The sequence below is a fragment of the Aptenodytes patagonicus genome, chromosome 6, assembly GCF_965638725.1.
Source record: "Aptenodytes patagonicus chromosome 6, bAptPat1.pri.cur, whole genome shotgun sequence".
Lineage (NCBI taxonomy): Eukaryota > Metazoa > Chordata > Aves > Sphenisciformes > Spheniscidae > Aptenodytes > Aptenodytes patagonicus.
In genome coordinates, this window is record NC_134954.1 from 24,260,813 (window position 1) to 24,278,171 (window position 17,359).

At 41.9% G+C, this 17,359-nt stretch overlaps 1 protein-coding gene across 4 annotated transcripts in view; it reads right to left on the reverse strand.

Annotated features, from left to right (window-relative positions):
• Nucleotides 1-44: 44 nt before the first annotated feature.
• Nucleotides 45-17,359, reverse strand: part of MED12L (mediator complex subunit 12L) — a 156,728-nt gene continuing 139,413 nt past the window's right edge. For 2 of the 4 annotated variants that reach the window (XM_076341529.1, XM_076341528.1), the window contains exons 38-45: nucleotides 16,265-16,482; nucleotides 13,515-13,565; nucleotides 9,248-9,337; nucleotides 8,373-8,593; nucleotides 6,359-6,515; nucleotides 5,392-5,460; nucleotides 1,100-1,181; nucleotides 45-649 (exon numbers count right to left, since the gene is read on the reverse strand). In XM_076341529.1, coding sequence (XP_076197644.1) covers nucleotides 597-649; nucleotides 1,100-1,181; nucleotides 5,392-5,460; nucleotides 6,359-6,515; nucleotides 8,373-8,593; nucleotides 9,248-9,337; nucleotides 13,515-13,565; nucleotides 16,265-16,482 — 941 coding nt within the window. In that variant the 3' untranslated portion in view covers nucleotides 45-596. The remainder of the gene's footprint in view (nucleotides 650-1,099; nucleotides 1,182-5,391; nucleotides 5,461-6,358; nucleotides 6,516-8,372; nucleotides 8,594-9,247; nucleotides 9,338-13,514; nucleotides 13,566-16,264; nucleotides 16,483-17,359) is intronic. The other 2 variants (XM_076341530.1, XM_076341531.1) reach the window with 2 other exon arrangements.

The window sequence follows — 17,359 nt, forward strand, 5'->3', positions numbered from 1 at the left end:
CACTTCAGCACCTTCTTACCACAATGAGAGCAAGAGAAAATTGGTACTTTAAACAAGGAACTTTATAAAGTGCATATGAAAATTACAGTCAAATAAACACAATTTAAATTGATGCTTGTTCTACCAACAAAGAGAGAGGTGAACATTTTAATGAACAAATTAACTTTTATGCCAAAATCGGAAGTGCCTTTCAGTTCAGTAGTTTGGTCCAGTGCAGTTCTTTAAAAAAAAAAAAAAATCAACAAAAAACACACACACACACACAGTGTTTCCCACAAATAAATAAATCCAGCATTCTTTGTCCTCTTTAAAAGTAACAGGACCTAAAAAGCACCAAATTCATAAAATCTGCAATAACATTCTTCAAATAGGCCCACAAGTCCATACATTTAAATCTAGTTAAATGCAAAAAAATCCCCGAACCCAAAAAACCCACCTTGTTACATATTCACATCAACTGCAGCACGAAAAATAATTATTGAAATAATAAGAGAAGAAAACTAAAGTTTGCTTTCTAGCAATAACTAGTGCATTGAATTTTGAATGTTCTGTTCTTCAGTGCAAACGTAACATGACGTCTCCCTTCCATCTCTGATTTAGAAGTGTGAAGGATGCCCGTACTGGTTCACTCCTTGTTGTGGCTGGTTACCTGGTTGATAAAGCAAAGGGAAGTGTTTGTGCCTTATGACTGTACTCTACAGAAATACAGAAAAATACCTGTGTTTCATGCAGCAGCAGCAAACAACGGTCAATACATTCCCCTATATACCTATCTAATGCACGCAAGGGGTGCTAATTTCCTTGGGGACTTCACCTGCGGTGGGACTATAGAAGTGATGGGAGAAAAAACGCAGCAAATTGTGACTGGGCCACCAGCCCAGTGACTCGGGCTTCTCGAGACCAACAGAAATCCGTGGGATGCACTAGCACCAGAATTTTGGTATCACGCCACTACTGGGATGGGTAACCAGCTGTCAGTAGGTAAATTAGTTACATGTATATGTGGCAGCATTTAAATAGGCAGAACACCTCCAGAAAGATAATTCCATATTCAAATATACATATATATTTATGTACATCTATGCACACACACACTTACTAGAGAGCTGCTTCTGGAGCTGCCTGACCAGTGCTGCTGTCTGTTGTTGCTGCTGTGTCTGTTGTAAGCCTTGCCTTGGAAACTGCAAAAGAAACATGAAAGATGAAAGAAATACGCACAGTGCGAGTGCCACGTCAGGTAACTGCAGAAGTGTTCAGCTTGTGCTGCCCCGTCAACTGCTGACAGGGGACAGCAGAAGGCAGGCAGGCAGGCGTGCCTCCACAGCAGATCCTGACCAGATTTTAACAGCACAGTAAGGACACGTGGAGCACACTTGTAACTCACAGAACATGTGTTCTCTTCATTCTCTGAAATCTCACGCATTTCCAGTTGTGTTACCAAGTATCACAGACACAAGGGACAGAGTCAGTCTCTGTCTTTTCCACCTCTGGAGAGGCCAGTGTTCATCCTGCAAGTCACTCTAAGCAGCTTTACTGTCTACATTGTTCAAAAACAAGGCAAATCAAAACTGCAAATCAAAATTAACAGCCTTTTTAGCATTTTAACACACATGTGGCTGAAGCATAATAGTCAAAAGAAGCTTCTCGAAAAATATTTTTCCCAGGGCAATGGCACTTCAGATAAAAAGAAGGATGAGCACAAAGCAGATGTTCATTGCGCTGCACACCAGCTGCAGGGTTGTAGCTGCACACTCAGTTCTTGGCTCCAGTGGAATGGGAGACAGATCAGTGCCCAGCCAACTGGGCCAACTCCTCCACTGAGCAAAATAATCACCGTTCTCATCCTTACCCTAAGCCCACAGGGACTGAGACAAGGCCCTTCCAGTCCATGGCATTAAGCACAATGGGATTAGACACAAAAAGCTTCCAAAGAAATCTGCTGTTGATTAATTAAATCATGACTTCAACCACTTTGAAAGTACCCTGGGTGTTGTCCTGGTTTCGGCTGGGATAGAGTTAATTTTCTTCCCAGTAGCTGGTACAGTGCTGTGTTTTGGATTTAGCATGAGAATAACGTGATAACACACACACTGCTAAGCAGTGTTTATACTAAGTCAAGGACTTTTCAGCTTCCCATACTCCACAAGTGAGGAGGTACACAAGAAACCAGGAGGGAGCATAGCCAGGACAGCTGACCCAATATGCATTGACTTTCACAAATTTGCACCCTATTTATTCTTGCATCAAAGCAGAATTTAGTCTTTAATCGGTCTACCTGACCGCATGCATTATTCCCTACCTATCTGACCCATGAAGTCTGTTTTTCAAGTAAGGATGGGTAGGAGAACAAGCACCGCTTTGCTTTCCACGCTTCTGGCTGTCATTCAGAAGAAAGTAATTCTCTATTAACAACTTCTATTGATCATCTACCTGTATGTCAGAGTACTCAATATATTGCACACCACGCTACTGAATTATGGCAGACAGACCTGACACAGACTGTGTGTACCATTGGGATGGGTACCTCTAGAGCCAAAGGTCTGCGTATACAAGAAGCATTTCTTCCCTTGGAAAATGCGTCACCCGTATGAAAGAAAAACGTCTGTGCATGAGCTATCTCAGACTCCTGAGGACAGAGAGCTGATGGCACAACTCCATCATACTTACCTACTCCTGGGAGGGAAATCATGATGAATGAGGTACCGCTATGCTAGCAAGCACAAACCAAACCTTCACCATTTACTGTCTGTCTTATCCTCAGGGCCTCTAAGCTCTCTGGATCTGTTTCCTAAGTCCTGGAGCTTTCCTTCTCATTAGATTTGCTGAAAATGCATGTGCCTCTAATTAAGTGATTTTTTGTGCTTCCGCACAAGGTTACACCTGACCAGTTTGAAAACCTGATGTGGTGAATAAAAATGGAGTTATTCAATACTCTAATAGGCGCTACAGAAAACGCCCATGCTTTGTTTCAGTGAAACCTTTTGCTTACTGAAGAGAGTTTCAGTGTTTTACAAGACTTCAGCATCTTTTCCCTTTCTGAAACCAAATACTTCACTTAAAATACATTGTGTAATCTTCTGGCTAACAGTCCTTAGTAAATGCTGACGTTAGTCAAAAGCATTAACCACACCAGGGTTTCTTGGGGACATGAAACCAACACACAGAAAGCTTTCTGCTGTGCTAAGTGCTGGAAGAGGAGCCTGCAGCCAGGCAGGTGCTCCGCCTCCGTGACAGTCTTTTACACGCAGTTTGTTCAAGATACAAACACTATTAAGAAAAACTCAAAAATGGATGAAAATGATCTTTCAATAGCTATCAGACAAACACCTTTCATTTATCCTTACTCTTGCACTTACAAGCCGCCTGAGTTTCTCTATCAGATCACGTTGATTAATGCTTTTAAATTTGGAAGCTAGCAATTTCAGCATTACTGTATTTTCTCCACTTTTCTATAGCAAACTTTTTCTAGTTATCCTCAACTACCTTAAATATATCTGAAAAAACTGCCCAGACACAGGAAACAAGCATAATGACATTGTAAATTCAGTGGGCGTGTCCATAAAAATTACTTGGTAGCGATAGTGATTTGGTGAAATCATACATTAAGCTATAAAAGGCTGCAATTCAGCATAAAGGAATGTCTCAAACAATTTTGTTTGTACAGTTGTCTTCATGTAGCTCTGTTTTATGACTAACAATTTAATTTAAAAGGATCTTCAAACAATAAAACCCATTTTTTCCCCAGCATGTTAGCGGTACAACCTAAAAATCAAAGGCCTGAAGTCACTAACAGTCACTTGTGACATGACTTAAGGCAGGGACTGGAGTTTGGTAGCAGTGGAGCTGCCAGCGTCCGCAGCTGACGCCAGAGGGAGTGGAGGGAGCATGGATGCACAAACACAGCACAAGTACGGCAAGGTGGAGAAATGCCAACCACCAGCACCTTACATTTTCAAGTGAACGCTTTTCTTAGTGTTACAGCAAAAATTAGTTCCACAAGTAGCCTCAATCGTATAGGTTATCCTGCTTTCACTTCAAAATATTGCAAAGACAGAAAAAGCCACCAATTTATATGTATCAGCAGCAACTACAGATTTCTCATCAAGTTTTTAAAGTTAGCAAGGGCTATTTATTATTACTATGATATATTAATGAGGATATCACTTATAAAAATGCATAGCACAGCAAGCATAAACAGGAAAAATTAATTCCTGCAGCAGTAAGGTGTTAATTTACCTTAGCTTGCTGCTTTGGGACTACTAAATGGCATCTTTAGATGCCCAGAAAAAAGATCCCTGACTTTCAGTGGGGGGGATCTGCTGTAAGAGATTACAGCACTTGGTTCTGTATCAGATTTTCAAAAGTCATTTATTTATGCTGCACTAGGAGCAAGACTGAGGTGACTTTAAAGCATCTGATTTTTTCCCCCCTTCGAATTCACATAAAGAGACTTAGGGCAGTTAGTCTGGGCAGTCTTATTTTACTGGTGATGGAGAAGAGATGTACAGAATTAGAAAAGCACCTGTACCCATTTTGTAACTATATCCCCAAGTAATTCTCAAAAGAACTGCTATGGGTGGTTATTTGTATTGTTTGGGATATTAACCATTAGTTTTAAATCAATACTGCTAAGTGTAATTTCAAAAAGATGTGTTGAAATGAAGTGTTTGAACTTCTACACAAACACAAATCTCTTTTCAGCCAAAACAACGCATCATCATTGGCCCAACTTTGGTATCAGTTGTGACTAAATTGGTGAATGAACCATGAAAGTGCAGGAGGCAGCGTGTACTCCAGTCCTAGAAGGAACATCTTTGAACTCAAACACGCTGCTGCAGAGGCGCCAGGGGTTGAGCAGGGCAGTGCATAAGCCCTCCTTGCCAAGGCCTGCGATCAAAACTGTACTTGCCTCCCCATCAGAGGTCAGCAGGCGAGGTCACCTCCAAGGACACCTCAGCGCATGCATAACCCACCTCTTGCCACGTTTTGGCAAGATGGACACATTTACGCAGTCTTCTGTGGACAGATACACTCTTCCTCTGCCCATGGTTGGAGCCAGCCAGGAGCTACCTGGATGCACTAGCAGGCTGTTGAGCCCCAGCTAATACACTCTGTTATCACAGCTACAACTTGTGGCCAGCTCAGGATGCAGGCAAAACGAGCATGTCGCCACCGGCACTGGGCACACGGTCGTACGGCATTCAGAGCGGTGGAGGTAGTATGGCACTGCAGGCACCACGGAGTCAGCACTGGCAGGCAGATGGTGATGCGGGGAAGCTTACACAAACCCTCTCCCCAGACTGCCACACTGCCCATCTCCGTAAGTGACAAAACCCACCCTGTCACTACCCTCGCACCTGCCCAAAATATCCGGCAGTTGCCTCTGCTTACCAAAGGCTGCTGCGGTTGCACGGGCTGGAGACCAAGCGCCTGCTGCTGCCCCTGCTGCTGCTGCTGCAACTGAAAGAAGATGGGCATTGAACCAAGTGACACGACACGCACACTGCCTCAGGGAACGACTACGAGCCAAGCAATATGGCTTCTCATGACTGATGCCCAGCACAGGATCTGGGCTCGCTTACAGCATTGGTTACTGAAGGCCCCATTTGGGAAATTAGCCTCACAGCTTTCCACTTTCATCGTCAGCCACACCAAGGCTGACAACTAAATATACCAGCTTTTGAGTATTTTTTTTGTCTATTAAAGACAAAAAAATACTCAAAAGCTGGTATATTTAGTTTACTACAACATCAAAATATTTAGATAAAATACATCGTCGTTCGACAAGAACCGGCACAGATAGCTATTGCATTAAAATGAAAACATGAAAATAACTCCAACCATCAAAGGGACATGGGAAGGATTTTTAATGTAATTTACTTCCCCTGTGCCAAGCCCTACATATTTAGCTGATAAACTGATACTTACCTCCAAATTAAAAATATATCATCAAATCAGAATATAGGAAATAGGCCAGACAGGAAGCAAGCCCTTCGATTTAATTCCAGTATATATTATAAGGCCAGACAGGGGAGAGCACAACCACTGCTTTTGTCTCAGCACATTCAGCTAGGCCATTCACAAATTTACCTTCTCCAGAGGCATTCTACAGTCTTGAAAATTGAAAGTACTGAATTTTACATATATGTCCAGAGCTCTCTTTTGGAAATCCCAAATGTAAACAATGAATTATTGCACTTGAGTAAAAGCAGTTCAGGTTTATAGCACCAGGCTCTGCTGCTTTAGACTTGAATACACAGGCAAGCGAGCGCGTAACGCCATCACCTGATACAGTGATGTTTACACTCCCTTCCTGCACTGAAATATCCCTGGCTTCTAGTGCAGCTGTGACCCTCACCTGGAAGAGTCTCTGCTGTCGCATCTGCTGCTGTCTCTGTCTCATTGGCTCTGGAGGCAGCTGTACTGAGTTCAGGGTCGGATGAGGACCTGCGGTCGATGCACTGTCCAGTCCCCCTCCAACCAGTGAATTTGGCTGCAAAGGCTGATGGCTCAATCTGATTGGGGAAAAAAAAATAACAGCTTATATACAGCTTACACTTCAATATTCCATAATAGAAGCTGTACCATACTATTGCCCAGTAACTGATGTAGGTAATAACACATTCCTCTAAACAAGAGGAACAGATCCACGCATTCAATTCTCGCTTTATTAGGAAGAGTGATGAGTTTCTACATTTCAAGCAAGAATTCCACATAAGAGCTAAAACATTTTCCCAACCAAAACACCTCATAGTTACACTACCATGAATTTAAAACTGATTATAAAGACTTTTTACTTCCTAAAATACTGAAAAAGCACACCAAGTAAGAAACACTTTCTTAGGATGTTGTGGGAGTAATTAACATTGACAAAGCAGAAAGATATACATGAGGAAAACATTAGCTAGCTCGTAATTTAGATTAGCTGTTTAAAACTCAGTAAAGACAAGGCAATTCAGGTTAGCAGCTTTATTCCTAACGCAAGGCATCCTGTAGGTTTTCGTACAAGGCTGTCAACCAAGTCAAGGCCAAACTTTTTGAAGAGGTGCAAACATACCCAAAATTGAGCACATTCTTAACATAGCCAGGCTTGCAAGAATTTAAAAGAAGTTAAGGAACCAGTGATTGCTGCAGAATATATGGTAACGTTCACAATTCCAGAAACACTGATTTCATTAAAAATAACAAGAGTTGAGAAGGAATTGCATAGCTACATACACGACACTTTCATATTCTGCTTACAACAAGCAATTGATGAGCAAGTCGTTTAAGTACACCTGAACTTAGCATCTAGAGGAGATTTCGGTTTGGGGATCAAATTAGAGCTGAAGCAGAGAAAGAAGAGTATCTCTACTTGGTAACAGAGCTCATCGGGGTACTCCAGGATAAATTACATGGGATCAGCGAGACAGGACTGAAGCTCTGCTGACAGGCCAGACCACCTTGTGATGACTGACATCTATGTACTCTCTGCTGTTTCAATGAATCTGTGACCCGCACACGGGAAGAGCGCTGTGCTGTGCAGATACTCCATCACAGCTACTGCTGGACAGTGTGTACAGAGGCAGACCTTGCAAATTCTGACTGTTCCCCCCCCCTTTTAATTTAAGCCTGTTTTGGGGGAATCTCTCTACTGAACATGTCTACTTGAAGTGGAAATTAAAAGTGGCAAAATTTCTGATTCAGTTAAGAGCAGAGTTGGACTGTTAGTTGGACTATGCTAGCCTGTTAGAAAAAAAAAATAATCTGATTCAAGACAGTAATTGGAAACTCCAGCTTTCCACTCTGCTTACTCGGTAACACTCCCTTTTACAGATTTCTTTCCTGCTTCATCTGCCTTCTGTTTCATTGCATTTCTTTACCAATGAATTTTTCCTGTTTCTCATAGGCACTGCAACTCAGCTGTACTTCCGAAGTGAAGTCAATTTAGTCTATTCAGGCTTAAGCAAAATTAATTTGTCTATTGCTAGTTAAACTACGACGTTGGTGTTGTGTTTTCTTGACTACAGACTCTTTGGTAAACCGGGAATATTTATTGTTTAATACCACACACGTGTTTGCATAATATGGATACCGTATCTGTGTGTGTAGTGAAATAGGATCCAACAGCTGTCTTTACATGAATTTTTATGTTCTACAAACACACAGGACAACTGGGCTAGAACGTGCACCAAGACCAACTTAACACAAAAATTAAATGAGGGAAAAAACAGGGGGAAATTGGAGAGAAAGGCATATTTATTGCTAATTAGACCCAACATTAACCTCATTTTGATTAATACACTTTATTTTAAATAAAGCTTTAGATCTCTAAACAAAGTTGCCATTAAAATACTGCAATGTTACCAGCTATGAGAACTGCAGAAGCTCACCGCTGAGTGCCTGTCAAAGGCTGGATGTACGCAGTGGCCTGCTGTTGAATATATCCGCTGGGCTGCTGTTGCATCTGCCGCAGCCTCTCCATCAGCGTGGGGCTGGAATGAGCTGCTGTGTATGCTCGGGGGTTGTAGCTGGGGGAAAGCACTACACCACCAGGCTGCTGCTGCTGCAGAGGCATCTGAGTGCTGTACATCGTGTATCCATGAGGCATGCTCTGCACGGAAAACAGAAGAGTAACTTCATTGTGCCCGTATTTAAATTAGCTTAACTATAAAAGAAAGAGATGTCCTTTATCAAAGAGCCAAAGCCTGGACAACTGGAGGCAAGTCAGTGAGACGCAGTGCTGTACCCATGCACCGACCTGTGAGTCACCCGCTCTGGTTGTACCCCACTTCTGTTTGCGGGTTCAGGCAGCTGCAACGTGGTCACACGCAGCAGGGTGGAACTTGCACCATGCCACCCTTCCCTGAGAGGCACTGAGCAAGAGCGGGGCTCTGCTCCACAGCTCCAGCTCTCTCCTTTTCTTTGTTTTCCCCCCCAAAATCCGAAGTACCAGAATGACCATGACATAATAGTTACTGGTATCACTATCTCCCCAAAAATTCGCCAAATTTCAGGCTTAACGCTGAAGTACACTTGCCTTTACCAGCAACAACATTAGGAAAAACTGGGAAGTGACCACGTTAAAAACGTTTACAAGCTACAGCGTGCAGAGACTGCAAGCATCCTAGAAGGAGGCCTCACCATTATCCTAGGCCACATGCACGAGGCATGTCCCAAGCACAGAAAAGCAGGCTGGGAAGTAAAGGAGCTCTGTTTAAAAGCATTTTTATGCAGACACTCCATGGGAGTAGTGCAGTACCAGTACCTGTGCTTGCTGCAACCCTGGGTACTGTGGAAGCTGAGACGGGGGTCGAACTTGTGGAGTGAAAATAGCAGCTTGGTCGATTGGCTGACCCTGAAAGACACATCACCCATCAGATACGGCCTCCACACCCCGAACAAGTCCAGTTCTGGACACAAACCCCACCAAGTTGTGTCCTAAAGAGTCATGGAGAGACTTGACCATTTCCTTCAAGACAGCACTGTTGCTCAGTGCCAAACTGCTGAACTGTATTTACACATAGGGAGATGGAAGAATTGACTTTTGTTTGATTTCTGACAGTACTGTAACACTGCAGCAGTGAAGAAACAGCCGTTTACTGAACAGAGGTCTTGCAGACACCCTTTAAAATGGGGCTTTGCAAAGGATTAGAGAAAGAAAATATTCTAGCTGTCTTGAAGACAGTATATTAAATTATACAGGAAGCTTAGAGTGAATGACAGTCTCTAGTACAAATACACAGTTGATATCTTTCTCAAGCTACCTGATTACTAGCTTTCCCCCAGATGAAGCAGACAAAATGCTGATTAGCAAATTTTATGATGACATACAAAATAATAGTATGATAAATGTGTAACACAAGCATCTCCAGCTCCCAACCAGTACAGCTTGGAAACACAGTCCGTATTTGTGATCAGCAGACTGCCTAGTTGGTTCATTTCAAATTGCCTCAATATTTATGTGCAATTAATGGCATTTAAAGATTTCAATTATAACTACATTAGTATGCTTTGAAGCACCAGAAAAGAGGGGAAAAATAAAATGTTAGACTTAATTTCAGTACCGAGGTTGTAAAAAACTGGTGAATGAGAATTTGCCAAGGATACAATCAAGTCTGTGTATTTTCTGTACGATTGTGATGCTGCACAGTTGCACTTGATCATTTTGAAAACCATTCTACTCAAAAAAGTTCAGTGGCAGACATGAGCTGGAAGCAGTGATGCTCCTTCCCTGTAGCTGCCCAGTTCACCACAGAACCAAACAAAAAATCCAAGTCCTCCAACAAAGCCTTTGCCATTTTGATCAGGATATCCTTACAGAGATGTATTATAATTTAAGGCTAAAAGTGACTTTGATAACACACTGCAAGCAACAACATTACAATCAGGGCTACCCAGTGGAAAAGAAAATCTCACATGGGATAAAATACTGAAGCACCATTGGAACTCTCCTTCTTTATCTGCTCCCATCCCTTTAGTGGTAACTGTACCAAGCGTTAACAAGTCTGTAAGCACAACCAGCAGTCCTGAATTTCAGCTATTATTTTGGATTGGGTTTAAAAATACATGCATCCTCATCGACAGACCTGGGAAATAAGCAGAGCTACCTATTGGGAACGGGAATCACTCAGGGAAGCAGTACAGTAGAGAGAAAGCATTCCAGCTTCAACCGATCCAGCCCCAAGAGACATCAACCGCTGTGACAGGGGCTGGATTAATCGCCCTGTGCTTTGGGTAGAGAACAGACAAAAGAGGTCAAGGACAAGATGCAAAATCAGGGCAAAGCTACCACAGGGTGCCACAGGGTTGTCACACACTCATTTTTCATGCCATCCTTTCTTTTAAAAACAAACAAACAAACAAACAGACTGACCTAGCTAGGCTCTGTGCCAGCCTCAGGGACCACCGCTAAAGGGGTCACTAAGGTGCAGACAAGATAGAATGGAGCTCTGATACAATAAGCTACACTAAGGAAGCAGAAGCTACACTAAAGGTTTGTTTTAAAAACAAGCCAATATCTCATGGAAAATTCTGAAAAACAAATTAGGGAGTACAGGAGGTGTGAGCAGAGTAACATATATCAGTCCTGACAAAATTTATCCAGAAAAACATCTGCAAAATCAGACGGGGAGCTCTCAAAACAACGTGATAGGTGAGAAACTGAAACGCTGAACAGAATGTACATCTTGCGGACGGGATGCACATAAAACAGATGTCAGCCAAGTACAGGGGAAAGGTACTCAAGTACTTAAGATTTTTCTTTTTTTAAACACAGGCAAAAGAAGAAAAACAAAAAAAAGAACAATAATTTCTCTGAGCAAATTGCTTCTGAAACTTTTTCCTAAGGCGCCAACCACAGGATAAAGATGTAACTTGAAGTCACCCAAAGGTGAAATCTGGTAAAACCATGACTGATTTCTAGAAAAACTGGTGCCTTCAGCTATTTCCCGCAGTAATACAAACCACCTTGTGGGTTCTGTGGAAGCTGGTCTGTAGAGCGGTGCTCCATGTGTTATCCTTTTGTTTCTCTCAGTGACAGCTAACCTGGTGTGCCCAAGAGCAAAATTTGTCCACTCGTGCCCATGCAGTGAAAACAGCATCCCTCCAAAGTCAGTGAAAGTTATATCAATGGAAATTGGATTAGGCCCTAATTCTGTAAGAAAATACTAAATAAGCAGCTGCATGATCCCAGCAATACACAGTGCTCAGAGAGCCTCAGGTGAGTTTTGTCCACCGATCTTTTCCCCACCATTTAAAGCACACACAAAGCAGCGGAGCTGACAGACTCAAGAGCAGCACACCTGTACTGAAGGCACCACTGCCCAGGCCAGGCAAGCACCACACACAAAACCACATGCAAAATGGAAGCAAAAAGCTGTTCATTACGTAGGGGACAGATCAATTTATTCCACAGCAGCACACGGCCACCGAGCAAGCTCCCATGTTGTGAGAGAGTGCTCTGCATTCCTGAGCAGCAGCAGCAGCAGATATTGCTAAATTCAAAGGGACTTCTCCCTCTGGGCATAATTTAGTAAAGAGTTAACTAAACATGCAAGCCAATTGCTGCAACCCAGAACTGTGCATGCATGTCAAACAAACAAAACAAAACAAAAAAGGAGAAAAAACCCAAACACTTTTATTGAATGCTGAGGCAATGTTACAGTAATAACCACTGTTCTCTTTGTTCTACTCGCACCTTAAATTGAAGCAAAACTCACTGCTTTGTCCTGTTAAGGTATGTGACCATAATGTATTTGGAAGGAATTTTCTTTTCTAGGTGGTACTGGGACTGGCAAAGGCGACTGTAGCAGCCATGGCACCGTAGGCTGATTTTGACCAAAATCTGACCAAATCTGACTTCGAAAGTAGGTAGTGAAACACTAACACTTATTTAGATAAGAAAATGATGACAGATTTGAGACCTCACTGTATACTTGCTGCATATCTAGGTGCGCCTAATTAACTGCAAATATGGTGATCTATACCCTGTTCTGATGTGCTACCTGTAATAACAGGAATGATTGCACATATATAAAATATGGACAACAGGGTAAGCAACAAAGCCTTTTTAAAAACACATTTTGCTTTGTCTTTCCAATTAGTGCTTTTAACAACATTGCAGTTTCCCTAAGACAGGACGAAAGTCCTGCAAACTAACTCTGAAACAGCTTTTCTAATTAGTATCTGGAAAGCTTTCCAACATAGATATTAGGGATGAAACTTCACGCCATCATTGTTTTTCTCCAGAAACAACTGAATTCTATGAAACTTAATAATTTAACAGGTAAGTGTTAGCTGTTACTTGTTTTGGAAGTAACAAAATATGGTTATTCTAATAACCACACATCCTGCCATAGTTTAGGAACAGACTGTCAGGCAGTATACTGTCATGCTCAGGTGGGACAAGAAGTATTTTGGAAACTACAGCTCACGTGGGGCCAGGGGAGCTGACCCTCACTGCCTGAGCTAAGCAGCACAACTGCGTCTCACTGTAGCGGGAACAGGCCCATGCCAGGAATGGCTCCAAGTGCTGCCTGGAAAGCACTGGTGGCATGTGCTGGCCAAAAACGACGTGTGGTCCATCCCTTACTGCTCATCTGACATGGCAGGCACCGCTACCCCACCTTATGTCATGGTAGAAGCTGCCACAGTGGACAGCGGCAGAGAGGAGCAGACCCAGCCACCAGCAGGGAGATGAGGGCAGAATGGGAATGCGCCAGCCATGCTAAGATGCACGTGGCATCAGACATATCTTGCAGCTACTCTAATCTTTCACAGCGAGAAACAACAGAAGAGGAAAAAAAAATAATCAGTGATGCAGTTATTGGAAATATTTGTAAGAAAAAAATATTCTCTGTGTGCAAGTGTATTCACAGCCTTCCCACATGCAGCCACTGCGCTACCTAGGTGAGAGGAGTGCCAAAGCGTATCATTCTCATCAAAAGCAAAGTGTGCAGCCTGTGTCTTGAAAAAAATGCATGTTTGTGCGAAAGAAAAAAATAAAGAGAAGTTCACGGTCTCAGAGTGGTTACCATTATGTTGTCAAAGCCATCCTGAAGGGATACAGCAGTGCTACAGACATCCTAAAGGAAAAGGACAGGCGAGAAAATAGCAAACAGTACAAAGAATATAGACGATTAGGCTTGGATTGCTAGTGGAGCAGTACAGAACCTTTACAGAGCTCACCTGTATGTACTCAAAGAATGCTGGTGTTAAGGAATGCTAACAAGGTCCTTTTGGGGGGGGTGTTATGCTAATGAACCTCAATACTTTTATGAAATTTATGAACAGAAACTCTAAACGTGGAAAGGACTCATTACCATCCACAGGAGCCTATTAATTCTATACATAATACTCAACATTTTTTTAACAGGTCATAGTTCTTACAGACATTGCACCATAGCTATTCGTTTTCAAGAGCACAGCATGTACGGCACAGCACTAAAGAGCAGAGTCCTCCTGGACTGATTTTACAGAACAGTCCACACCAGTGCCAGTGATTTCAAGCTGAGTAGATAATTTCATTCTGCAGCTGCAGAAACATAAAAACCAAAGAAGAAATCTTCCTTATTTAAGCTCTAACTAACAACATACACCACACAGCAGCAATTCTTACAAATCATCTTGTTCCTAAATTTTCAAATTCTACCTTCAAGGCTTGTACACTGCCATAGCATTTCCTACTCTAAATCCTCGGAGGTGTTTCTCTGGTGTCAGCATTGCCAGCACATGCTTAAACAAGGAAAGCGAACAGGACAGCCTGGTGAATTGTTCATTCATTTCATTACAGTGAAAGTTTTCAAGTATCAGGCTGAATGAATCCTTCCAAACATCCAGTAAGGCAAAATATTAGAACCAGACAGAAAACAATGTGTCTATCTGTGGTACGCCCCAGCACACCACAAAGGACCTGGCTGTGCATGCCACTGTGTGGAAGTAACTAGGAAACAAAGGCTGGGTTTAGGTGGCTCTGGTTTGACTTGGTTTACATCAGTTTAACTTACACTGACTTATTGCTGAAATAAAAACATGGCTGATACAGAACCGTTGACTGATGAACATCCAGCACATGTTGTACGTTAGCTGAAATACGCATCTGAACCTACCCTGTTGAATTTTAGTGCAGCTTTTACATTGTAAAAGTTCGATCCAAATTTTATGAAAAAGTTCATCACAGACACCTTATTAATCTTATTTAGGCATGGATTCATGGATTCATGCCTTCATGATAAGTTTATTCTCCTTCCTGACAACCTGTCTATGCAGCACTTTGGAGCAGAAGTTAACCGTTGTTCTTAACACCTCAGATACTGTCCCTCTTTGAAACCAAAAGGGAAATGCAACATCTTTTGTCCTCTAAACGTGACAGTGCTAAACAACAGCATTTCTTAAATGTGGGCATAATGTGTTATTTTAGATCTTCAATTATTGCTTTTTGATCCACCTAGCCATAAGTAGTGATCATTATTTGTTTATTCAAGCCTCTTCTCTAAGCCTGTATTCTATCATAGTAATTGAAAGCCAGTTGGACCTAACACTAAAATAGTGAGATACTGCCGAATGTAAGAAATACTACAGGGTTAACTGTAGAGCCCAGTACCCTAACATTTAGGGTACCTCGTACCCTAATGTCTTACTTAGTAAGACTGGTACTTACTTAGTACCAGTACTAATGTCTTAGTACCTCGTAGTGCCTACAGGACACCAATGAGGGATCAAATATCCACTGTACCACTGATATTATAAAACACACATCCAGAGCTTTTGGGGGCTTTTTTTTTTTTTTTTTTTTTTTTTTTTTTTTAAGGTAGAAGACAGCACACATACAGGGAAACCCTAGTTTCACAATTATGAACAGCCCCATATAAAACTATTGTAGCCCATCAGCAATTTAAGCACTACAGAGGGCTTTGCATCCATCGTAGCAGAGAGACTGAAAGAGAGATGAGAAGGACAATGAGGGAGCTCTAACAAAATAGAGACAGCGTGGGAGAAATTATGAGGATACTTGCTGAAAATTTTGACTATTTTGAGCAAAGAGGGCACATGACAGAGTTTGAAGGCAAGATAGCATAAAGGCAATGTAATATATACTGCAGCGAGGGTAAGAATGGGTACAGAAGGACTTTAAAATAAAGGTAGGAAGTTACTGGTTTTACCACCAACTACTGTACACATATTGCTGGTTATCTGGGATCAAAAACCCAATTTTCTGTTCTTACACCATCAATTCAAAAGCAGTCTGTCTGTAGCCATATTCTGAAACTAGCTTAGGCTCCAAAGGGTGTTGCACAATAGCCATGTGCGGTTTGGCACACAGCAGCTGTACTCTGCAAAAGTGTTAGGAGAAGAAATACCAGCTATTTCTAGAGAACATGGGCATCTGTGTGCACATGTGTATGGAAATGGCTCCTGCTGGACTTCCTGGATTTTTAATTGTGAAGAGCATTGCTGTGCCTCTGCTGCTTACTTGTAGCTTGGTGGTACATATCACCATGCAATTCCACTATGAAAGCCTCTGTGACACAACAGGGAACAAGATATCATCAAGTAGCAGAAGCAAAACCTCATTTTATGAAACACAGGAAAAATAGAAGGGGCTAAAAGACCAAAGGGCAAATGAAGTTTAAAAGCAGATGGCTCTGGTTAAGCAATATTTGGGGAGTTATTGCAACTGTAAATATCAGCTGGCTCTCCACTCGATAAGCCTATGCAGGGCAAGCAGCCCCAACGGAAGGCAAAACCACTGTGTTGCTCTTCAGACGTGGGGGTTTGGACAAACCTGTTGGAGAGACCGTGACTGTGCTTGCTGCCTGAGGAGTCGCTGCTGCTGCTGCTCTTGCTGCAGGAGTTTCATCTGGAGCAATTGCTGCTGAGGTGTGATTGCATGGATAGAGGGGGGCTGCATCATGGTGCCAGAGCGCCGCTGCAGCATGTTCGACAGGGCTTGCTTCGTATTAGTTGGAACAAAGGAGCCTGTCGGATCCAGCCTGGAACCACCTAAAAACCACCCAAAACACAAATGCGTTCTCTGCCTTTCGTAAGAACGTTGTTGGTACAGATCACTGCTAATTCATCAGCTCCTATTTCATTAGCTCTACAGTAACGATGATAAACTTATCTCTGTAAAGGCAGTGAACTGGATTAAACCTACTGGTCTGAAAAATTAAATGGGCAACATAACTTTGAAGACTACCACTTGCAAATGAGAACAAAAAGTAAACAGGCTATGGGCTGTTGCACGTTCTACATCACATAAAACGTTTGACTACTACTGAAAAACCAAAGTTGCATATCAGATCAAAAGCATGATATGAACGGCTTATGATGTCAAGACAATTTTATCATGAGATGGCAATAATTTATGCACTCTATGCTATTTGATAAAAATCATGTATCTATCTATAAGTTAGACTTATGAAAGTAATCTTACACATATTTTTTTAAACTCAGCATTTCCTTAACTTTGTAGCCACTGTCTGGTATTTTCTGAAGACTTTTACGCACTTAAATACAGATCTAGTTGTATTTAGAGCTTCAGAAAAAATATTTTATGTTTATAACTGGAACCAAACTTCTAAACTTCTCCTGCATAATATCTGAGAAGGACAGAATAGTATTTCTCAAAACATCATAAACTGCTGCACCCTAGAGCAAGTAAAATACCTATGTTAAATTGTATACGCATTAACTGGAAGAAACAAAACAAGCCTACAAATAATTAAGTACATATCACAAATCCTGAAAAACAAGTGAGCCCATGGATTTATTTATTCCATCTGGCAGATGTTAAATTAGCCACCATGGTTCTTGGTATGAATCAAAGAAGAAATAACCCAAAGGTCATTTGTTCCTTTTAATCATCCCTCGTATTTCA